Source organism: Pantherophis guttatus, chromosome 4 (assembly GCF_059756535.1).
Source record: "Pantherophis guttatus breed Tessera chromosome 4, ASM5975653v1, whole genome shotgun sequence".
Lineage (NCBI taxonomy): Eukaryota > Metazoa > Chordata > Lepidosauria > Squamata > Colubridae > Pantherophis > Pantherophis guttatus.
The window spans coordinates 21,134,779-21,160,231 of NC_142066.1; the positions used below are offsets into that span (position 1 = coordinate 21,134,779).

Sequence of the window (25,453 nt, forward strand, 5' to 3'; positions counted from 1 at the left end):
CAGCTGGAAAATCCTTTAAATTTACCCCATGCTTTAACAGACTAACAAAACAATAGAGTTTTGGGGGAGACCTTCAAGGTTTTCTACCTATCAAAAAGGAAAGCCAATAGCATTCCTTCAGCATTTTCTAGTCCAACCTCTTGCTCAAGAAGGAAACCCAATAGCAATTTGTAGGTGACCTACAAAAAGAGAATTCCTTCTGTCCAATTACTTCAGAAACAATCCATAGACCTTCTGTCAGGGTTCCGACGGATGCCCTAATTAAATCATGAGTCTTGAGCCAAGCTTCAAAAGAAATCCAGTTATTTATTAGGAGCTTCATGTCAGCACGTTCCCAAATAAAGCCAGCTCTGACCCTATGTAATTTACACTCCAATTATGACCCTGTTTCCCCCCTCCCCCCCCAGGGTGTGATATCAATCACATTCGCCAATGGAGCAATTTTGCGGGTTGTAGAGGTCACTCCCGCTGGGCATCTGCAGGTAACCCTGGGATACAGCCTTGGAATAGATAAGCGTGGAATGTGCATCTGTCTTTGGCTACTGTGCCATTTCGCAGGTTTCCCATCCCCCCTGGCCTATAGCAACACGAAAGCAGGCCAGTGATGATTTGCGAGTTGACACCTTCCCTATTTAAACAAAAGCCTTATTTGTATTTAATCCCATTTCTTTTTCTATATGAACATTCTTGTGTTCATATGAATTAAGACACAGACAAATTTATAATTCACATTTAACCTATATATGTAGTCAGATCTTACCATCACATACTGAATTTATTTCAATAAATCAATTTGTACTATTATTTATTTATTTATTTAAATATATGTATATTAAGGTACCCATGTATAATTGACTTCAGAAGGAAAAACAGTTCTGCCCTATCCAAATATAAGGGACAGGGTAAATATTGCAACATAGCAAGTCAAATATAGCTGCACATTGTTCTCTATCTTAATTGTGCAAGTCTCCAAAATCTACATATAAAGGATATGAAGCAAATGGAAAGAGTTGTCAAAATTTCCTTTTCATGAGCTGATGTTTATTGTTCAGTTCAGGTCTCATCACAATGATAAAACACTTGGGGGAAAAGATACACACCAATAAGCCAGCACTGGAGGAGATCATGGAGAAGATCTCCACAGCCAGCATATACTTTCCCTTTGTGCTTAGATAGGTTGGAATAAAGCACAGCCAAACACTGCAGAAGACCAACATACTAAAAGTGATGAATTTGGCTTCATTGAAGCTGTCAGGTAACTTCCTAGCTAGAAAAGCAGCAGAGAAGCTAACCAGAGCAAGAAAACCCATAAAGCCCAAAACACAGTAGTACATGACCGAGTCTTCTTTGCACTCCATGATGACTTCTTCAGACATTGACTTCATATCAAAATCTGGATATGGTGGAGATGTTATCAGCCATGCAGCACAAAAAGATATTTGAACAAGGGAGCAGGATAGAAGAATAAAACTGACCATCCTTCCCCCAACCCATTTCCTCAATTTGGAACCAGGTTTGGTGGCCATGAATGCTAGAACCACAACAAAGGTTTTGGCCAAGACACAAGAAACTGCCACAGAAAAGATGAGGCCAAAAGCTGGTTGTCGAAGGAGACATACAATCTTATCGGGTCTTCCAATAAATAGAAACACACAAAGAAAAGAGAGCAGGAGGGAAATTAAGAGTGTATAAGTGAGATTCCGGTTGTTGGCTTTGACAATAGGGGTGTCTTTATGTTTTACAAAGATTGTGATTACCAAAGTTGTCTTTAATAAAAAACAAAGGGAAAGAACAGTCAGACTGATCCCCAAGGGTTCTTCATAGAACAAAAAGGTGATTCGCTTTGGAATGCACATATTTTGATGGAGGTTCGGATAACAATCCTCTGGACATGGAGAGCAGTCATCCATGTCTAAAAAAGAACACAGTTGAATTTATTTGGTGCATTATAGACAATGTTCTACCCTTATCGCTTAGTCCCATTATATTTGAAAATTTCCTACCTTTCTCCTTTGATATTTTCCCCTCTGGACATAGATGGCAATCATAGCAACAAAACAACTTCCCTTCTTTCTTGGCCTTACTGTATCCTGTCTCACAAGGATCATTACACAAAGATAAAGGTAATGCCTAACAATGAATGAAGAAGAATTTTTAAGATACAGAGAGGAAAGGAAGTGCTTGGAGAGATACTTTTAATGTAGAATCAGCAGAAAAAAATAGATTAATAAGCAGAAGTGATATGATAACAGCATTTGGTCTGAAATAATGATTCATTAAACATCTACATTTATTGGTATCTATGGCTTTCTATAACCATCATCATCATTCTCCAAAGATAATTTCTGTGCTAGTTAGTTAACGATGGTTTTCTCAGCCTCTGAATTTTGAAATCTCCAGACTGATGAAATCTAGTACATTGGCTTGCAGCTTTTACTTCAAAACCATGAAAAACATTGTCCATAATTAACAGAGGGCCAAAGTAAAGAGTACATTCTATACCAACTACACATAATTTTTCCTTCCTAAGGACATTTGTACTTAGCCCAGTCAGAGATGATGCTCTGGGACTTTCATCAATAAATGTATTTTTATGCTACATAAATGAAGGCAAATCGGTTTAGATTCAAATAGCTAACCTGATTAAAGCCTACTGGCCATGTGATGGAATCTATAGAAATATTGAAGAACTTGTCTGCTGGAGCTGTGGGATCCACCGTCCCAACTTTGACCCTTGCAAAGGACTGGTTTGGGAATGTGACCCAGTTGATAATATCAAATCCACCAATGAATTCTCCATTTTTATCAAAGGAGATCTTTTCACCAACACTATTGTTGAATCTGATTCTTCTCAGAATAGAATGAACCTGAAATATAGAGACAATCAGAGGAGAAAAAGACAAGAGGGGGGAAGAAAACTTTTTTTTGTTCAAAATAGATATCTGGATGTTTCTTTAAAGAAAGAAAATATAAGTATTAGTTTTTATTTTAATTTAAGGCCAGTATTAAACAAATAACATAACAATCATTCCAAAATAAGGGTAGATCAGGGGTGGGCTCTAAATTTTTTTACTACCGGTTCTGTGGGTGTGGCTTATTTTGTGGGCGTGGCTTGGAGGTCATGTGACTGGGTGGGCATGGCTAGCTGGTCATGTGACCGGGTGGCCATGGCTATGTGTATAGGGACTCAGAGGGCTGAAAAAAGTCATTTCTGACAGGTCCTCGTACTTTTGACTGGTCCTTACACTTATGACCATCCTCACATTTATGCCTGTGCAGCATTCTTAACAACCATGTCACTCATTTCACAACTGTTTCTCTTCACTATGGTGACATGATAGGGCAAAAAACGTAAAATGTGAGGAGAGTTGTAAGTTCGAGGATTGGTCAAAAGTGCAAGGACCAGTCAAAAATAACTTTTTCAGCCCTCTGAGTAGTCCATATGCACAAAAGGATTCAATTATTTCTTCAAAGTGCTGATGATTGCACCCTGGCTGAAAGAACTCCAACAGGGGAGTATTTTCTCCCAACAGTGGTGTAAAAAGCTTAAACAACCCTTCCCCTTTAAGAAAGTCAAGCAAAAAAATAGCCTCCGGAACAGGAAATGACAGTAAGTCTAGGTATACTGCCAGAGAGGCAGTTTCGGTAATAAAGATTAGGCTAGGAAACAACACCAAATGTTGTAATTAATCCTTACAGTATTAACCCTGTAAAGTGGAAAAAAAACAAAAGGAGATTTATTTTAACAACTGGTTCTCCGAACTGCTTAACTATTTAACTACTTAACAACTGGTTCTACCAAAGTAGAATCCCACCACTGGGATTTATTTTTGCAGGCACCGGTCTACACATTTGTTTTCTTTTAACACTGATCAGCTGTAGGGCGGCCCTTTGAAGCCCCGCGGCAAGAGTTTAAACAGTTTTTTTCCCTCTAGCCATCAGCTGGGACTCAGGAGACAGCAATAGATTGGGGGTGGGGCCAAATAAAAGGTAAGAATAACCGGGGGGTGGGGGAGGGCAGGGGGCAGAACCGGTTCGGTGACATCATATCATCACTGCTACCGGCTCGGCCGAACCGGGCTGAACTGGGAGGAACCCACCACTGGGGTAGATGTAAAATATGACATTACTGAAATAAAATTAATATAGAATTTCAATAAATAAACCCAGTGGAAAAAAAATAAAACTAGGTAGTTTAATTTCTAAAGCTACTTAATCCATATGACTTCAGATAAATATATAAGAAATGCTAAGATGTATGAAGGCTATAAAATTTAATACTATTCTTACTTAAAAAGAGCATTATACTTGCTGTAGCCATGCTAAAGTATGATTTGAATTATTGCAGCTACAATCCGACAAACTAGAAGATAATAAAAATACTTTAAAAACAATCCAACAAACCTCAATATAATAAAAAATATTTAAAATATGTAATTGAAAATATATATACACATTCACACATTCAAGTATACTTTTTAGTTACATTATATTTTTATCTTGTTATTGATTCATATATTAGAATAAAGGTAAAGGTTAAAGGTAAAGATTCCCTTTCGCACATATGTGCTAGTCGTTCCTGACACTAAGGAGCGGTGCTCATCTCTGTTTCAAAGCCAAAGAGCCAGCCCTGTCAGAAGACGTCTCCATGGTCATGTGGCCAGCATGACTAAATGCTGTTACCTTCCCACCAAAGGTGGTCCCTATTTTTCTACTTGCATTTTTTACATGCTTTCGAGCTGCTAGGTTGGCAGAAGCTGGGACAAATAACAGGAGCTCATCCCCTTACGTGGCACTAGGGTTTCGAACCGCTGAACTGCCAACCTTTTGATCGACAAGCTCAGTGTCTTAGCCACTGAGCCACCGTGTCCCTTATATTAGAATATATTATCTTATATTCAAAAGGAAAAAATAAAAGTGTCTCTGAGGATTTTACTCTGCTAGTTATTGCCAGGGGTGGTGCTCATCTCCATTTCAAGGGCCATTGAGCCATCATTGTTCTATGACAGTTTACACCAACCTATGGCTAGCATGATATCATGGAGCAATGTTACCTTCTCACCGAAGGGATACCTATTTATCTATTTACAATTGATCCCTTCAAATTGCTAGGGCAGTTTGGTGGGAGCCTGGACGAGAACAGGACCTCACCCCATCGTTCAATGGGCTGTCGGCTTTCCAGTCGTTAAGCCCAGCTTCTTAACTGCTGAGCCATCGTGTCCCCCTTTATATTCAAAAGTGAGAGGAAAATGATCACAAGACGTATCAATTTATGGTAGCCTGGATGGGGTTCAGGATCATTTCACTTAAAGGAATCATATGCATTCAGTCATCATTTACCTAAGGAACAGGCCTACAGTATGTGAGATGCCCATTCCTGGCCATTGAGCAAAAAACTAAGGAAATCGGCCTTTCCCCACCCCCCACTAATGAGTTGTGAATAGGAAAATATCTATATCTTTATATATTTTTAGGAAACTGTATTCTACCTAAGAAATCATGTCTGAGGAGAAGAGGTTAGGAATGTGAATTGAGGACCAAAGGCAATGCCCTTCCTTTTACTGGATGTGTTCAAAGAGAAGTAGAGTCATCATTGTCTGAGATGCTTAACTTTGTAATCCTGCACTAAGCACAGGCTGGATTCGTTGGCTTAAATGTACATTTTTCAAGCTATGATACTTCCATCCCATGGAAGTACATACTGTATGTCTCACAAAAACTAGGGTCAAAATAACATCCTTCTTGGTCCTCTTTATTCAGCCCCTGAAAAGCAACTTGGTTTGAGTACAGGCAGTCTTCTATTTACAACAATTCATTTAGTGACCATTTGAAGTTACAACAGCACTGAAAAAAGTGACTATTAACCATTTTTCACACTTACCACCGTTGCAGCATCCCCATGGTCACGTGATCGAAATTCAGATGCTTGGCAACTGACTCATATTTATGATGGTTGCAGTGTCCCAGGGGCATGTGGTCACTTTTTGTGACTTTTTGACAAGAAAAGTTAATGGGGAAGTCAGAATCGCTTAACAACCATGTTACATGTTAACAATTACTACCAACCTGCCTTCCATTGAGGACCTATATACTGCATGAATCAAAAAGAGGGCTGTGAAAATATTTACAGACCCCTTGCATTCTGGACATAAATTGTTTCAATTTCTACCCTCAAAATGAAGCTATAGGGCACTGCACACCAAGACAGCTAGATACAAGAACAATTTTTTCCCCAAATGCCATAATTCTGCTAAACAAATAATTCCTTCAACACTGTCAAACTATTCACATTAGACTGCATTACTATTGCTATTGGTCTTCTCATTGTTCCTGTCGCCCATCTCCTCCCACTTGTGACTACATGACTGTAACTTTGTTGCTTGTATCCTTGCGATTTATGTTAATATTGATGGTTCCCTAGTGTGATTTGATTGCTTATTGTACTGTATGACTGTCACTGGATTTTGTGCCTTATGATTCTCGAAGAGTGTATCTTGTCTTTTTATGTACAGTGAGAGCATATGCACCAAAGACAAATTCCTTGTGTGTCCAATCACACTTGGCCAATAAAGAATTCTATTCTATTCTATTCTATTCTATTCTATTCTATTCTATTCTATTCTATTCTATATCTTAACAACTGCACTGAATCACTTAACAACTGCGGCAAGAATGATTGTAAAATGAAGCATAACTCACAACTGTCTTGCTTAGCAACAGAAATTTTGGGCTCAATAGTGGTCATAAGTGGGGGACTACCTGTACTATGGGTGTGATATAAGGATAAAGAATGAAAGAACATGAAGATAGCCACTCCACAGAGAATACTGTAGATATAGATAGGAGAGTGCTTATTCTGGCATGAAACAGTGTATAAATGTAAGATAATAGAGAAAGCAACTTGGAAGAATCACCATGTATAATTCTTGGTTTGGGGCTTGCCAGGCAGACAATTTCATGGACAGAAGTATAGTCTAGGAGATGCAGTTGAAATTTTGTTGAATTCCATTTAAAATTTTAGTATAAGCAAATAAATATTTCAATTGGTTAATCTTTTTGTAAACCCTCACTTTTTCACCTAATGGCCACAGCCCAGAAGAATATTATTCACTAGAGTTTATAGAGCAATATTGGAACTACAGATATGGTGGTTTCTACATTACTCTACTTACAGACTTACCTGCCACAACACTTGATTGTGAAAATGTTTCCTTCCTTTTTTCACTATTGTTGTTTCCCTGGATTTGGACATATATAGAGATTGTAAAGCATGTGCCACAGCATAGGCTGCATTGTAAATATTGTAACTCTGTCCACTCATGTGTGTTTCAAACACAGATGTGGGAAGGGTCTCAAGCCTCTCCAGTCCAGTACATTTTTTCTCAGATGTCTCAGTTTTTGAGCTTGAAAAGAAGCAATTGAATGCCTGTTCCCAGAAATCGTTCCGAAAATGATCTTGAGGTTTGTTGGTTAGATTTAGGTTTTGAAGAAATTTCTGGAAGTCTTGGACCTCCTTTGTGTGAACTGCAAAGGATAAAGCACCATGTAGGAAATGGATATTCCAAGATTTATGAATGGCAACTGAGGTGTAATCTGTCTGAGCGGTTATAAGCCAAATTTTTTTCTTCCTTGGTATATCCTCCACTTCTGAAAACTGGAGGAAAGTTCTCAGACCTGCTAAGGACTGAGTTTCACCATATAAGATTATCACATTGGCTGTGCTGTTCATGAGAACATGATACATATGTAGTCCTTCATCTATGGTATCAGTAAAATCACTGTAAAATGCTACATTTGGGAACTCTGCTATGAATTCAATGCAAATGCCATGCTTGGAAAATGTGGGGAGCACCTCCTGGACAAATTTCTCTCCTTTCTCATCCTTCATTACAAGAATTCCAATCCAGATCCATCTAAAGTATAGCAATAGCTGGAGGAGGCCCTTATGTTGGTGGGATTCATCGGGAAACATTTGTTGGAAGAAAATTGCTTGAATCTCTTTATCCATGACTGGAGAAGAGCCATAGGTCAACTACAGAAAGATAAACATGCAATTGCAAAGGTCTATGTGAGCCTCTGAAGCTATGTACATTTGAGTCTTTCGGTGCCCTTGTTCTTACCAAGCAAAACATTGTGCAACTAAATTGTATGTATTTAGGAATATCAACCAAGATGTCACAAAGATATTTTTCTGGAATAAATCTCATTATGAATAATTCAAATTTGAAACTTAATTCTGTGATTGAAATTGGGGTTTGTTGTTCTGTGCCAAACATCTCCATTATCTGTTCAGAGTACAATTATTCATGCTGTTATGCTGATCCTAGCAAGTGTGGGAAGCCATGCACACACATACACACACACTCCAGAAGAATGAAATATTTTGGGAAATATTAAAAAAAAAGGCAGGAGAAATGGGGAAAAAATCTTTTTTTTTCCTCCAATTTTTATTTATAAGTACAAACTAAACAGAACAATGAAATGTACAAAACATAAAAACATATAAACATCCATTTCAATACATGTCCAGTTTGTCGCAACTATAATATATATTTCTCTTTGTATTTTGACTCTTCCTTATTTGGTCATTCCCTTTTGTCTATCTAATATTGATCTTTGTTGACCTATGTCTGTCCTTTGTTTCCATCATATTATATTTGGTCATTTTATTTACTTCCTATTGCTTCATCTCTTTCCTATCTTTCAAACAACTATACCACTTTTCCCATACTAAGTAAAAGTCATGTTCTTCCCTATTTTGTAATTCCTTTGTGAGTCTATCTAATTCCGCACATTCCATAATTTTATTGATTACTTTATCTGGTGTTGGTATATCACTACTCTTCCAATGTTGCGCATATATAGTCAAGAAGGGTTGAGAGGTTTAGCTCAGAGAAGCACCTAGGATTTGTATTTCCCCTTTGCCTATAGAACCAGCGATGACCCCATAGGAATCTGACAACAGCCAATAGAATATTAAAGGACATATTCTTGCACAGGAACAGGAAGCTCAAATACAAAGCCCAAAGAAGGTATAAAACCCATCCATTCTCAACTCCATTTTGTCAGCTGTCCCTGAATCACATGTGGTTGGTGATTCTGCTTCATCAATAAAGGGAACCTTTCTTTCCAATCAGCCTCCAGCCTCCATTTTATTTCAAGTACCTTTCTTCCGGATTGGAACTGAACCAGATGGATTTTTCTGCCAACACAAGCAAAAAATAATAGCTAGGAATCTGAAAGGTCTATCCTTTTTAGAAAGAGAAAATACAAACATCTGGGAAGGTACAGCAAAATAATAAGGTATATCTTCAGCTCATCTTTACCTGAGGAAATTTGTAGATGCACAATATAGCTGCCATGTGAAGAGAGATGTCAGGTGCCCCAATGACAGCAGCCAAAGTATTTGTGACCCCACACTTGTAGTTAGGGATGAATTTTCCCTGAGTGAAAGGCAGAAGCATTGAGGCAAAGTAAGTCAAGCTTGGACTAAAATTGCTATTAAAGATTTGGAAGCCCAGTGTGACATTGGGTAGAATCTGAGGATTTTCATTGATTTCTTTTAGAGTAAAAACTAAGGCCAGGATATGTTGGTAATTCTGAAAAACTACTCTGTAAAAAATAAATAAAGACAAAATGCATAAGAAAATGTTTGCTTCATCTTATGATACTTCCAACCGTTCAGTACGACACATTTGTGGAATGAGTTTTAGTGTTTTATCTTTGCTATTCAACTCAGAACCTGGAAAATGCAAAGCATTATACTAGTACATATATACCTCTATAGGAACTGAAGTAATTTTAAATATAAACATAGGCTGAAATTGGAAGCACTGTTTCTGAAAAGGTGAGAAATGTATCCAACCTAATGTTTAATGTTTTATATCAAGAAGGAAATTGCAGATATATCAAATAAAAAAAGTTATTATGGGAAATATTTTCCCCCATCTTATTGGTAGTTGCACTTTCATAAATTTAGATATACTCTAAATTTCTCTAAATATAAGTAGATTCTCTCTACTTATAGATATTAAGATGTGATTTGTTATAAAAGGAGAATTGGCCCCTTTTTACTTTACGTAGAAACTAAGGTAAAATATAACCATTTAAAATACACCTAGATATTCTATTTACAATGTTTCTTACTGGACGTATTGTCAGTAGAGGAAAACATTTCAAGCATCCTGTGGTTTAACTGCAATGTCCAGAGCATGACAATAAATTGAGTATGTACTTACATAACTCCATCTTGAAATCCCTGAAAAGGATGCTGACTGAAATCAATGGGATTAGAAGTTGCAAAGAAGGCAGAAATAATGCCAGCAATATTAATATCTCCAAGCTGATGATATGTGTGGTGAATAGGAAGAGGCTCATCAAAATCACAGTGAGGACTTGGATCCTTGCACACCACTTCAGACAATACTATTAATAGTAACTCCATGAATGCTAAGATCTTCCATGAGTGTCTTCTTTCTGTGTACAAAGGCTTCTGTCTGCAAAAAGATCTTTGAAGTAGATCAAACTGATTTCTCTCCTTGAGATGTTTTTCAGACAAAACTAGCGAATGTAACATACTATCAAATCAACTCACAGACTTTGGGGCTCCCAGCAGTGGGTTGGAATGGGGACAATAAATAGCATCCTTCAAGGCTGGTTCCTACTTTTTCCATGGAAGGGACAAAATGTCAAATTCCATAATGATAATGAGACAGTCACACATGTGAATATCTTCAAAACATGCAAAGCCTCCAGAGGAGGGACTGATGAGTCACCAGAGAAAAATAAAAGCATTAGCTCCATAAAACAAAATACCAATGTAAATATATGTGTATAGGCATTGATAGAGATACATTCTGCTCTGTTATATTCTGCTCTCTATTCTATTTTTACATTACACTACACTACACTAAAATATCTTTCTATCTATTCGCTACTCTCCATTCCATTCCATTCAATTCCAATTGAGGTAGTCCTCAAGATACGACCCTAATGAAACCTGCCCATTGCAGTCACATGTTGCAGCAGTCATTAGATGAAACATGTCACCTAATAACCCCATTTCTGCTCTCCCCAATAAAATGTAAACAAATGTGCAGGTTAAGTGGAGCGGGGGGGGTTGCCTATGTGTGTGGGGAGGCTGTTGGATGTCTATTACAGACCCAGACCTGCCTGCCCCGGCCCTCCTATGGCCTCGCTTACACCTAAGATGCCCCATACTTCCCACGTCTTGGGTATCAATAGGCCTTTTCCCAATCCCATTGTGTCCTCTCAGGCCTTATTAGGCCTGATTCCTATACCCCACCAGACTAAACATATCCTCCTATTTTGAAGAGATCTGAGGCCTTCCAGAGTTCTGGAATGACGTTTTTTTGCAGGGCTGTATGGTTCTGAAAGTAGCCACCCAAGATCAATGCCACACAGCCCATGGACTGTTGAGATGAAATACCAGAGTGTTTTAATCTGGTATAAACATCATCAATATAACATGTTCTATTTAAACTAGATGTCCCATAATGCAATGTTCCACTCCCCCCTCCCACCTGATATAAAAGTTACTCACCTTCTCTTTTCCTTCACTCTCGTCTGTGTTTCAGTGAAGTAATGTACTGAGATAGAATATTTAAGGATTGATTTATTAGCTTAGATATAAAATAAAACATATATATACTGATTCTAATCATATGGAATTGTTTGGCTTGATCATTTTTAATATAACAATTTGGTAGCAAGAGGATGGTTAGCCAAACTTAACTCACTAAAAAAAAAAAAAAGATGTCAGAATCAGAAAAAAGAAGAATTAACACGAGAGCCTTCACCCACAAAATAGCGGCTCAAATGACTCCCGTAAAGACAATAACAGGAGCTGTTCCGGATGAAGAAAATATAAATACATCCACTGAAGAAATTGAGAAACAAGATGAAACACCTTTTAAAGGTAACGATATAGATTCTACTATAACTAAAATAATTAATATATCTAAAAGAAATAAAAATTCAAAAGGGGAAATAAAATTGCTTTTAGAAGATTATATCAAAGCTAATGATGCTGACCCAACGAGCCCCTCAGGAGACAATTTGATGTTGTTGGAACATGATAACGAAGGTAAGGCACCATTTTCAGAGCAACAGATTTTTCAAACTCAATCAATCAAAATGGCCGCCCAATGACCAATAACAATGAATGCATCTCAAACAACCCAAATGCACTACAGAAGTTTAATACAGACAACCGAACTCCAAAAAATCAAAGACAACTCTTACCTTCAGATACAGAAATTGCGAAGGCAATAGAGACTTTAGAAGCCGCATTTGGCAGCATTTTAAACCTCCCAATCTTTAAAAACACTGAAGCAGATTGCTATTCAGGTACCTCACTAACAACAGCTCAGAAGACAGAAGAAGCAGCCAGGTTTTTAAAGAAAACTCAGACAGAAACGTCTTCGAAAAGCAACATTGTAAACAACAACCCAGCTTCAACTGAGGTTCTTGGGATGAATACAATGTTTATTGAAGATATCTCTCAGTTTTATCGCATTTTTTCAACAAAACCTCAAGCAATGACTGCAACTACTTCAGGAGATCAAACCATTCATGGAAGCATACCTAACAATACTGTACCCATGATGTCATCCAATCTACAACATCAACAGGGCGATTATTATATGCAAGGATTCTACCCTGCTAAACAAAGTCAATCTTCAGGCAACAATCCTTTTCTACTGAATTTGAAAGGTGAGAATCCAAATGTTCAACAATCTTCTGAAATGCTACATCTGACAGCAACCACACAGAGAGCATCTTCAATCAGCGATCAACACAAGATAAATCATTGTTTACTTCAACAAAATTCGATCACCTGTCAAGAAAGACCAACAGAATTTTCTTTTTTTTTTAAATTTTTTTTATTAATAATAAAAAGAAAAAACAAAACCAACATAAATACATAAAATAACATACAAAACTAACAAACATCGATTCAGTCCAATGACTAACTCTTAGAAGTTACTATAACGGTGGAGTATTTTCCATTTTTGTATTTATATTAATGTCTATAATCATCTATTTACACGGTTTTATATATATATATATATATAATTGATTCCTTATTTACTTCTATACATTTCTATTGATTAGTCATAAACTATCTTTGTATTCCTATTTTTGCCTCCAGCCAGCCGTACCATTTTTGCCATACTAAATAATAATCAGTATCATCCTTCTCTTGTATTTCTTTTGTAAGCTTATCTAATTCTGCACATTCTGTAATTTTAGTTATTATTTTGTCTTCTGTAGGTAACTGTTCAGATTTCCAATGTTGGGCAAAGAGTATACGTGCTGCTGTGAGGATATGAATGATTAGATATTTTATTTCTTTGGTATAATTTGCTGTGATGATTCCCAATAAAAAGGTTTCCGGTCTCATTTCAAGTTTTTGTTTCGTAATTTCTTCAATCATTGTTTTAATTTGTTGCCAGTATTGTTTTGCCCTTCGGCATAGCCACCAGAGATGGTAGTATGTCCCTTTCTGTGATTTACATTTCCAACACATCGAAGATGTATTTGGGAACATCTTGGCTAGACGCGCCGGTGGGAGGTGCCATCGGTAGAACATTTTGTAAAGGTTTTCTTTGTAGGGTATGGACAGTGTCATCTTATAGTTTATCTTCCACAAATTCTCCCACTTATCCAATTCAATAGTATATCCTATGTTTTGGGCCCATGTTATCATGCTTTCTTTGACAACCTCCTCTTCCAATTTGTATTGTAGTAGGTACTTATAAATTTTGGTAATCATTTTCTCATCTGGACTTTGTAATATTTTATCCAATTCATTTGGTTCATTTTGGAATCCTAATTGTGCCCGATCCGTTTTGTATCTTGATTCTATTTGCATGTATGGCCACCAATCAATGTCTATATCCTGATTTTGTAATTCTTGTCTTGTTTGTAATTCTCCTTCACTGTTCAGTAGTTCTTTATAAGTCCTCATTTTCGCTATATCCATGGCATTGGGGTATATTTGTGCTTCCATTGTCGATAGCCATCGTGGGATCTTGGTGTAGTGTTTCCTAACCTCTTGCCATGATTTGTACAATGCTTCTCTAATGATATGTTGCTGAAAATACCCATGGTGCTTATCCTTTCCCTCCCAGAGAAAGGCATGCCATCCGCGTTGTAGATCAAAGCCTTCTAGTGATAACATTCTTTTATTCTTAAGATCTATCCAGTCCCTTATCCAGTTTAGCGACGCTGCTTTATAATATAGCTCCCAGTCCGGTAGGCCCAGGCCTCCTTTTTCTCGGGTATCTTGCATACATTTTATTTTAATTCTGGCCCTTTTCCCATTCCAAATAAATTTTGTTGTTATTTTAGTGAGGTCCTTAAAGAAATTCTTTCCTGGCCAGATTGGGGCTACTTGGAAAAGGTAGAGTAATCTAGGGAGTATGTTCATTTTTATGGATGCAATTTTCCCTAGGAATGACAGTTGTAATTTATTCCACGTTTCCAGGTCTTTTCTAATTTGTTTCATTAATTTATTGTAATTGTCTTCTCTGATTGTTATTGCTTTGGCAGTAAGCCAGATTCCTAAATACTTTATTCTCTTTACAATTTGTATTCCTAATTTGTCTTCTAGTTGTATCTCTTGTACCTTTGTCAAGTTCTTTGTTAATACTTTAGTTTTTTGTTTGTTAATTTTAAGCCCTGCAACTCTTCCATATTCCTCTATCCTCGCTAAAAGTTTGGCTCCTGTTGTTTCCGGTTGCTCCATTATAAACACCACGTCATCAGCAAAGGCTTGCAATTTGTACTCCTCTTTCCGTATTCTCAAACCTTTTATTTCGGGGTCTTTCCTGACTTCATTTAATAATATTTCCAAAGAGATTATGAACAATAGTGGGGATAAGGGGCAGCCTTGTCTCACTCCTTTTTGTATATCTAGGTTTTCAGTCATATCTCCGTTGATCATAATTTTGGCCGTTTGGTGGGAATATATTTTTCTAATCATTTGTAAAAATTTAGCGCCAAAGTCCATAATTTCTAATTGCGATATGAGGAAGTTCCAGTTTAAATTATCAAAGGCCTTTTGTGCGTCTAGGAAAAGTAGGGCTTCTTGTTTATCGTTTCTTTTCTCGTAATGTTCCAGGACGTTAATAATTGTTCTTATGTTGTTTTTGATCTGTCTTCTTGGGACAAAACCGTTCTGATCCGTATGTATGTATTTATGAATAATTGCTTTCAGTCTTTGCGTTATGACCAACATGAAGAGTTTATAATCTACATTAAGCAGTGAAATCGGCCTATAATTTTTAATTTGTGTGGGGTCTGTGTCTTCTTTAGGGATAAGTGTAATGATGGTTTCAGTCCAGGATTTGGGAATTTCTGCCTCTAATAATGCATCGTTGAGAACCAGGAGTAACAGTTCATCCATTGCATTTTGACAGTTCTTATAAAACAATCTTCTGAAATGCTACATCTGACAGCAACCACACAGAGAGCATCTTTAATCAGCGATCAACACAAGATAAATCATTGTTTACTTCAACAAAATTCGATCACCTGTCAAGAAAGACCAACAGAATTTTCAAATCTTACTACATGCATGCCCATACCCTTCTGTCAATATTCTCACGTTCAGGGTCACCTTCAACAACAATTTGTGAATAACAGTGGTACACAACCTAACATTCTGCCAAACGGTTTCCCTAAATTATGCGCCACAGGTAATAATTTAATAGAATGGGCCCAACAATTTCAAATTGCTTTAATGAGAGAAAACGCACTTTTCCTCATATTGAGTCCACCCGAAAAACCGGGGTCATTAGAAGTGGATTGTGTCCAACATATAGCATTCTGTTTATTGCTAAGCTCACTTGAACCAGCTATTTACTACATTATACCCAATGGTTCTACAATATTTGAAATATGGAAAAAAAACCTATATTTTTTTCCACAGCAAAAACAGAAGTACTACCTCTAGAATTTCTAGAGAATTTCACTCTGCCAGATTAAAGCCAGCTATGAGCATGAGTGAACATCTGCTTAAATTAAATGCTATGAGATCTCAATTATTACGAAGGGGAGAAATTATATCTGAAGAGAGTTTTATTAGTATTATTATCAATTCCCTCAATTCATCCTGGGACAACTTTCTTAATCAGTTAGATAATCCAGAATACGGAAATTTATCTCTTGAAAGTCTATCTGGAAGATTAATAGCTGAGGATAACCTCAGAAGGGATAGAGCATTAATGCGTAGTGAAAACAGAAATACAAGGAAGGTGGATTTTGATGAGCAAGTAAATGTCCTGCAAGGGTGCTATACATGAGGTTCAAAGGATCATTTTAAGAAAGATTGCCCAAGAAATTTTAGAGAAAGACCAATTAATGAATATGTCCGAACACACAATATCAATGCCCATAGAAAGAGATCTAATTCCGGGCAGAGATATTATGATAGGACTCATAGTAATCAAAGAATAAGTATTAACTCAAGGGGCAAGAAATCACCTAGTCCAAGAAGGGGTAGAGTATCCGAAAGAGAAAAAGATAGGAACAATAGTGAATATGTAAACTGATTCAGGGATATTGATCCCATCCTTAAAAGGGGTAAGAAAGGAAATTATTGGTTATTAGACTCTGGGGCTACATCACATATTTCATGTGTCAAAGAATTGTTTACCTCCTTCACCAAAATGTCATTCAACATTAAAGTAGCCAATCAAAAGCTCGTAAAAGTTGATGGGAAGGGAAATGTTCATATTTCAGGTATTGGCAATATAAGTGATGTTCTTTTTGTACCAGAAATACCTTACAATGTTCTTGCTACAGTAAAGTTGAGTAAAGAAACAAAAATAAAAGTATTATTCAGATATTGTAATGTATTGTTAACTAACATTGGAAAAGAAGTAGGAATTGTAGTTATATCAGGAGGACTACCTTACTATATACCATCTCACGAATCTATTGAACAGATAAGTTCTAGCTTTAGTAACGAAGATGATGATAATGATGGTGTAGAGAAAAAAGAAGGGGAAGAGAACATAGATGACGATTGTAATACTGATGACTATGGAAAAGAAGGGGAAGAGAATATAGATGATGATTGTAATACTAATGAATATAATACAGAAGGGGAAAATAGTAACAATGTTAATAACATTGATATTGAATATGTTGTATCTGAACCAATCAATAACAAATGTATTTCTATCGGTAAACCTATACATGATAATTGCGCCCACCTATTACACCGAAGATTGGGACACATTGGTTTCCCGATTATAAAAAAGATGTTAAACTGTTCTAAAGGTCTTAAAGTAAACAACTGTGATAATTATTTAGAGTGTTCTATTTGTAAAAGCTCAAAATTAAAAAACAGACCCCGACCAAAGAAATCTATAAGGAGCACCACACACATTTTTCAACTGGTGCACATGGATTTAGTTGGCCCATTGAAGCCTTCAATTGGCAACAAACGTTTCTTCTTTTCGATTGTTGACGACCATAGTAGATACGGTTTTGTGTACACTCTCAAACACAAAAGCGAAACATTTGCAAAATTCAAAGAATTTTATAAGAGAGTCGAAACTCAACATAATATCAAAGTCAAACAGATAATGACAGACCGAGGTTCTGAATTAATGTGCAAAGAATTTAGTAATTGGAGTAACAAAAATGGTGTGATACATTACAAAACTTCACCGTTTTCGCCATATCAAAATGGTGTAGTTGAACGCAGAAATGGTCTTTTACTGACTATGGTTAGGTGTGTTTTGGAAGACGCAGGATTACGTTTTTCATACTGGGGAGAGGCTGTTCTATATTCAAATTATACATTGAATAGATTATGGTCTAGTGTAATTCAAAAAACCCCATATGAAATCATGTATAACTGCAAACCCAAATTATCTCACCTTCATGTCTTTGGGGTAATGGCCAACGTACATATTCCCAAACATCTTAGACGAAAGGGGGACAAAATTTCAAAAAGGCTAAGATTCATAGGTTATGAGTCCAAAACCAAAGCATATAGATTTATGAACAACAATCATAAAATAATAATTTCAGGATTGGCGAATTTGATGAAAATGCCAATTGGAGCAAAATACATTCAAACGAAATCATATTAGATAAACATACATATAAAGATAATCAAACACAATCAAAACCTCACATACACATCAACAAATCAATCAAACATAAAGTAGCTATTAAGAATTGGAAAGAAGCCACCACATCATTAATACACGAGACATTGATGAAGAGAACACCAACGAATCATCTGAAAATACTAATAACGCAGAAAAAAACATCAGAAGATCACCTAGATCAAACAAAGGGAAAATGCCTAAAATCTTAAAGGACTATGTGATGTCCATTAATTGCGATGTCACTGTGCCAAAAAACTATGAGGACATTTTGGCTCTTCCCAAGGAGGAACAAATAAAGTGGAAAAACGCTATGCAAAAAGAGATGGATAGTTTAAGGGCACTAAAATTATAAACACCAGCTAGAGTCCCCAAACACAAAAAAACAATTGGAACGAGATGGGTATTCAAGATAAAACATTTAGAAGATAACAAAAATTTATATAAGGAAAGAATTGTAGCACAAGGATTTTCTCAAAGATTTCCAGATGATTACACAGATACCTATTCTCCTGCTGTCAAGTCAGAAAGTGTAAAAACCGCACTAGTCATTGCATCAATTCTAAACGAACATGTGTTTCAATTTGATGTACAGACAGTGTATTTACACGCACAACTAGAAATTTATGTCAGAGCACCACCAGGAATTGACCAAGATGAGGGCAAAACATGGTTATTAAAGAAAAGTCTCTATGGTCTGTGACAATCGGGTAAGCGTTGGTATGATTGTCTTTCTGAAACACTTGGGCTGATAGGTTTCACCTCCACATCAGCTGACAAATGTGTGTTTGTCAGGAGAGATCAGGGTTCCTATGAAAAGGTATTAGTATATGTTGACGATATTTTATACATCGGTAAAAGTAAATCCAAGTGTGATCAATTTGCTCAAAAACTCAATGACTATTTTTCACTAAAATCGTTGGGAAAGATTGATAAATACCTGAGAGTTACCAAAACTGAGAATGGTTTTGTACTATCACAAAAAGAAAAAAAAAATAGAATTGTTATTAAAATGCAACATGACCAATGCTAAACCATCTGATATGCCTATGCAGGCTGATTTTATAAGAAATATGTATAATGATGATGAAACTTTTAATGAAAATACACTATATTGATCAACAATTGGTTCATTGCTCTATATAGCTAATTGGACCAGACCCGATATATCTCTCCCTGTCAATTTACTATCTAGACATGTAAATAACCCGAAGATATATCACTGGAAAGCTGTTAAAAGATTGCTAAAGTATCTGAAACATACAATGAACATCACATTAACACTCACTCCAAACATATCCAAGTCACCAATACTCTCATGTTATGCAGATGCGGACTGGGCTACTGACACTAAAACAAGAAAATGCACCTCAGGTTATGTCATATATTTAAATGAAAGCCCAATACATTGGTACATGGATAAACAAAAGCTTGTATCAACCTCAACTACAGAGGCAGAGTTCGTATGTTTGTCAAAAGCGGCAAACAATTTAATATGGTTTGATGATTTAATGATAGACATTTGGAAAGAGCCTGCATATCCAATAATCATACGGGAAGACAACAAAGCCGCCATTGACATATCTAAAGCTGACGCAATTGGTCAAAGATCCAGACATATAGACATTAAATATAAACATGTGAGACAGTTATCAGAAATGGGATTATAAAGGCGGTATATTGTAAAACAAAAGAACAAACCACAGATATATTAACTAAACCACTCCCATCAAATCAGCATATTTATTTAACAAAGAAACTATGTGTAAATATATAAATAGTATATTATAGTTACAATACTTGTAATTATTTCGATTAAACCAATCTGGTATTAGAAGGGGTATTGTTGAGATGAAATACATGGACAAACTCCTTCATTTTGCTGCCTGATCAAACTCTGCAAAGTTTGTTACAGAAGTTTCTGTAACACAGTGGAAAACTCTCTAAGGCAGCTGAATGAAGCAACTTGTCTGGCAGCCACCATTTTGTCTCCTGCCTGCTAGTGGGTGGGGACAAAATGGCGGCCATATTCAGGTCACTGCTGCACAGTCCAGGGATAAACTACTTTGTTCTCCTGCCTATGAGCTACCAGAAAAAAATAAAACCATTAGAGCCATTAAGCAAAATACAAATGTAAATATATGTGTGGCATTGATATCATTCAGCTAATGATTAGAGAGATCTCCACCGTGTAGGATATGAGAAAATTCAAAAATAAAATAGTATGTAGGTATATAGATTAGAAATGCATATAAGTGAAGATTCAATTTTGCTCAGGCAGGGGGTTGGACTGGATGACCTGTAGGGTCCCTTCCAGCTCTGCTACTCTGTTAAATTTGTTAGACATTATTCTGCTTTAAGATAGTTGGAGAACATGCTGAAAGCATACCAATATATAACACTGTTGTGTTAGAATAGATCTTCTTTTGTTTGAGGCCCATTAGAAAGAGGCCCACTCTTTATTGCCAAGGCAATAGAGATAAGAAAGAGCCATGCTTGCAAAATATTTTATGAATAGTTAAAGGGAGGTATTGATGAACATGTAATTAGAGAAAGAGATGATGTTCTCTCTAAAAGGCGCTCCGGATTAGCCGTGATCAGTCACTGGATGCGATGGAGGAGGGGCATGCGGGGGGGTGTCGGGATAGGGAACTATAAAATGTAATGCTTTTGAAACTTTAGGTGTGGCTTCCTGGCTCAAACTCCTTGTTGAGATCTGCTGTGATACCACCCTATTTTGCAAAATTGTTTTTATTATTTTCTTTTAATAAAGTCTCTTTGTTTTCATCGACCCATGCTTGTTGGTTGAATTCATTTCCAACAACTGTGTTACACAAACTTCTGGATGCTGCAGAAGCTCTCTGCAGCACTTTGTGGAGTTTGTTCAGGCAGTAAACTGAAGGAGTTTGTCCACGGGCCATGTAGCATTGACCTGGATGTTACTAAATGTGTGGCTGCTTTCAGAACCATTTGGCCCTGCAAAAAAAAAAAAAAGTCATTCCAGCACTCACTTCAAAATGTGAGGAGAAGAAAGTTTGGCCCGGTGGGGTAGAAATCAGGCCTAATAAGGCCTGGGAGGACACAATGAGAATGGGAAAATGCCTATTGAGATCCAAGGTGTGGGGAGTATGGGACATCTTGGGGGTGAGGGGAGCAATGGGAGGGCCAGGGGAGGCAGGTCTAGGCCTCTGCTAGACTTCCTCCACCTAGAAACCATCCCCTCCACTTAACAACCCACACTTTATTTTAGTGGTCAGGTTCCATTAGGGTCATATTTTGAGGACTACCTGTAATTGGAATGAAATCAAGTGTAGCCTGACTAGGTGGCTCAGTGGCTAAGACACTGAGCTTATCGATCAGAAAGGTCGGCAGTTTAGCGGTTTGAATCCCTAGTACAGGTCTCCTGCGTGAGCAGGGGGTTGGACTAGATGACCTCCAAGGTCCCTTCCAACTCTGCTACTGTTAATGGAGAATAGAGAACAGAGAGCAGTATACTTTAGTGCAGTGGAATGTAGTGAAAAATGTTATGTCTAGCAGGGTTTAGTTATAGTTGTAGTGTTGTTATTGGATGAAACCGATGATGTCATCAGCATGGAAGATTCTTTTGTTAGCTATTGGCTGGAGCAGTTGAGCTGTTCATATATAAGAGCTGTCAACTGCCATTTTTTCTAGCTGAGCCATTACAGTTACAGTTACATGGTGAAGCAATAAAGAGTTACAGTTACATTAGTGAGTGCCTCAGTATATATTGCAACAATATAACACTGGCGACGAGGATGGGATGTTCCTGAGGCGAATTGAGAGCAGAATCAGCATTAAAAGAGTGTGAGTCACCCAATACACAAACCACCAATCCACAAAATGGCTCCTCCAACTTTCGCTCCATACAACGCTGCTGCTGAGACGTGGGATGCGTACGAAGAGAAGTTTGAATGTTTTTTAGAAGCCAACGATTTTACTGACCTCTGAAGCAGTAAGAAAAGGGCTCATTTTTTAAATGCTTGTGGCCCTGAGGTATTTGCTACTGCCCGAGCGTTACTTGCTCCCCAGCCTGTGCATACTACTTCCTGGGAAGTTTTGAGGCAGAAATTGAGGGCTCACTACGCTCCAACTCTGTCTCGTATAGCCTGTAGGTTTAATTTAAGGCAAATACTACAAGAGGAAGGGGAGCCTGTCAACCATTATGTCGCCCGTCTGCATACAGCCGTCATCGACTGCGAGTTCCGGGATTTAGATGACGCTTTGGTCGAACAGTTGGTTTGTGGGGTACGCGACATAAACTTACAGAAGCATTTGTTAGCGAAAAAAACCCTAGATCTTCAAACGGCCATGGAAGAGGCCCAGGCGGCGGAGATGTCAGATAAATCTGCCGCGGACATCCGTAAGTGCCATCCCTCTGCTAATCAAGCCACGGCTGTCCATAGTGAGGAGGTTGTTTCTGAAGACGATGAAGAAGAGCCGGAAGTCAGTCGTATTAAGACGTTTACTGAAAAAGGTGGGGGGCCAACTGGAAAAAAACCTCCTCCATCCTCCTGCCTCAGCTGCGGCGATCAGCACCCCCGAACAACTTGCCGGTTCTGTTCAGTGACATGTCGACGTTGCGGCAAACTTGGCCACCTCGCACGTGTCTGCCGCTCAGGTCGCCAGAGGCAATCTACGTTTCGACCAAAAGGTGCTGCAGTCATCAGTGAAGACTGTTTTGCGATATTCCGCAGCCGGCGGGTCACTGAAATAACAACCCACCATGACTCCACTACACATTCAAACAAGCTTTTCCTGACTGTGAAGATCGAAGGTGTTCCTTGCAGGATGGAAGTCGACACCGGCTCATCTAAATCCATTGTCTCCTGGACCACCATCAAAGAAATGATGCCTAGCCTGCAGAAAAATCAGCTTCACCCCAGCCCTGTTAAACTTAGAGATTATCAGGGAAACCGGATTCCAATTATTGGGCACGGTCGTTTCCTAGTTGAATATGATAGTTTCACTGGCCGCCTCCCCTTAATCGTGGTGGATGGCTCCCTTCCTAGTCTGTTAGGCTTAGATTGGTTTGGATCCTTTGGCCTTGCCATCACAGGCATCCACTCAACATCATCAGAGAGCAATTTTGATATGTTGGCTAGCGAATTCAAAGATGTGTTCAACGATGCTCTGGGTAAATATGTGGGTTCCCCAATTTCACTGAATTTAGACCCGAACGTTGCCCCTATTAGGCTCAAACCCCGGAGAGTACCTTTGGCCCTCCGTCCAAAAGTAGAAGCCGAGTTAGATAAGTTGATTGCCCAGGGAGTTTTATAACCCACTGACCATTCCTGGTGGGAAACCCCAATAGTCATTCCTATCAAGCCGGACGGGTCGGTCCGCATCTGCGCGGATTTTAAAAGTACGTTGAACCAGGCATTACAAGCCAACCCCTATCCTGTTCCGGTAGTCCAACACTTGCTCCACTCCCTGGGTTCAGGCTCCATTTTTGCTAAGCTTGATCTAGCTCAAGCGTATCAGCAGCTTCCGGTGGATGAGGCCTCAGCTGAAGCCAAACGATTGTAACCCACCGGGGAGCTTTTAAGTGCAAACGGCTTCAATTCGGTATTAGCATAGCCCCGGGGTTATTTCAAAATTTAATGGAGCGCCTCCTACAAGGACTTCCCGGGGTAGTCCCATATTTTTTATTTATTTTTTATTGAAAAAGTTTTCAAATACAAATTTTTCCCCCTTTTTTTTCCCCTCTCCCTCCCCCTCCCTAACCCCCCCTCCCCACCCATCCCCCCCTGTGACTTCTTCATAACAAAAAAAAAACCTAATTCATAACAGATTACTTACTCCCTCCTCTAGGTATTGACCTTTACTTACTAAAAACATTATTAATATTATAACATCCCCCTTTATCCATACATATCAAAAAAGAGAAAAGAAAGGAAAAAAAAAAAGACATTATACTATGACATTATAGAATAACTTCTCCACTTTAAAACTATACGATAAGTCCTACTTTAACATTTAATCTTCTATATATATTACTATAACATTTCAAAGCGGCCTTCCCCATAAAATCTAGTTTAACATTTATTCCACTCTATCCATTTCCTCCACTCCCCTAAATATAACACTTAAAAATCCCTTTTCTTAGACTAATCAATCTACTAACTAGCTTATTCACCCACTATCATGCAAAATTGCCATACACAACATTTCTTAACATCTTTGATTCACTGCCCACACTACTTAAAAATATATGTCTATATTTTCCATTATATCTAAATAAAAAAAAAAGAAAAGACAATGACTTTAAATTTATAATCCATATAGTATCTTCTTTGAGGTCTTTCCACTGGATTGGTAGAACCAACATCCATAATCGGGTAACATAGCTTACTGGTGCAACAGTTTATTCAGGATCTTCAATCAAATCTGCCCCCATCAGTAGTAAATATCTTCTTATATGTATAAAAGTAAAAACAACCACCCGAGTGACATTATAATTATATTCCATATAGTAATAATTGTGGGTTTCATCAGTATTATTAATTCCCATCATCGTAGTGGGTAACAACCCGATCTTCTGCATGCCCCAGCATAATTCTCGTGCATTGTGATTCAAGATAATATAATATGTTTATCAACACAAAAAGAAATTCCAAAATGGATAATTCAAATCCAACAGTTTAAGGCTCGTTTCACGTCCCCAGATTACAGCCATGCAGAGATCTGCCACAAACCTCAGGATGATATTAACCAATACGTCACCTCTTCTGTGTTTACACATAATCGTTCATATTTTAAAATCACTGGCTTCACTGTTGCCTGATTTAGAAATTTCTGTTTTTATGCCACCTATTTCTTTTTTTCTTTTCTTTTTGTGGGTTCGGTTTCCATCCTGGTTCCCTTTCTACAAAATGTGTATCATCTGGTCGGTTTTTATTCTGCTTTGTAGATTGGTCTTGTTGGTAGTCCCATATTTTGATGACGTGCTCATCTCCGCGTCTTCGCGGGATGAGCTCGTTGGCCGTGTTAGGGCCGTCCTTCTACGCTTCAGGAAGGCCGGCCTAAAATTGAAGAAATCTAAATGTTTTATTGGTGTGCCACAGGTTGAATTTTTGGGGTATTTAATTGATGCCACAGGTATCCACCCTACTCCCTCAAAGGTGGCAGCTATAAAAAACGCTGCTGTTCCAACATGCAAAGCTGACCTGCAAGCTTTTCTGGGGCTCCTCAATTTTTATAGCGTATTTTTACCCCATAAAGCCACCTTGGCGGAGCCTCTTCACCGTTTATTGGAAAAAAATACGCCATGGTCCTGGGGT

The 25,453-nt window shown here is 37.8% G+C and overlaps 1 protein-coding gene across 1 annotated transcript; it reads right to left on the reverse strand.

Annotated features, from left to right (window-relative positions):
* Positions 1-1,013: 1,013 nt before the first annotated feature.
* On the reverse strand, positions 1,014-17,963 carry LOC132711569 (vomeronasal type-2 receptor 116-like). The gene is made up of 5 exons (XM_087893497.1): positions 17,919-17,963; positions 9,327-9,443; positions 2,640-2,867; positions 2,004-2,130; positions 1,014-1,912 (listed from the first exon to the last, which is right to left on the reverse strand). Exons 1-5 carry the CDS (start codon positions 17,961-17,963, stop codon positions 1,014-1,016), a joined length of 1,416 nt encoding a protein of 471 aa, XP_087749623.1.
* Positions 17,964-25,453: the final 7,490 nt, after the last annotated feature.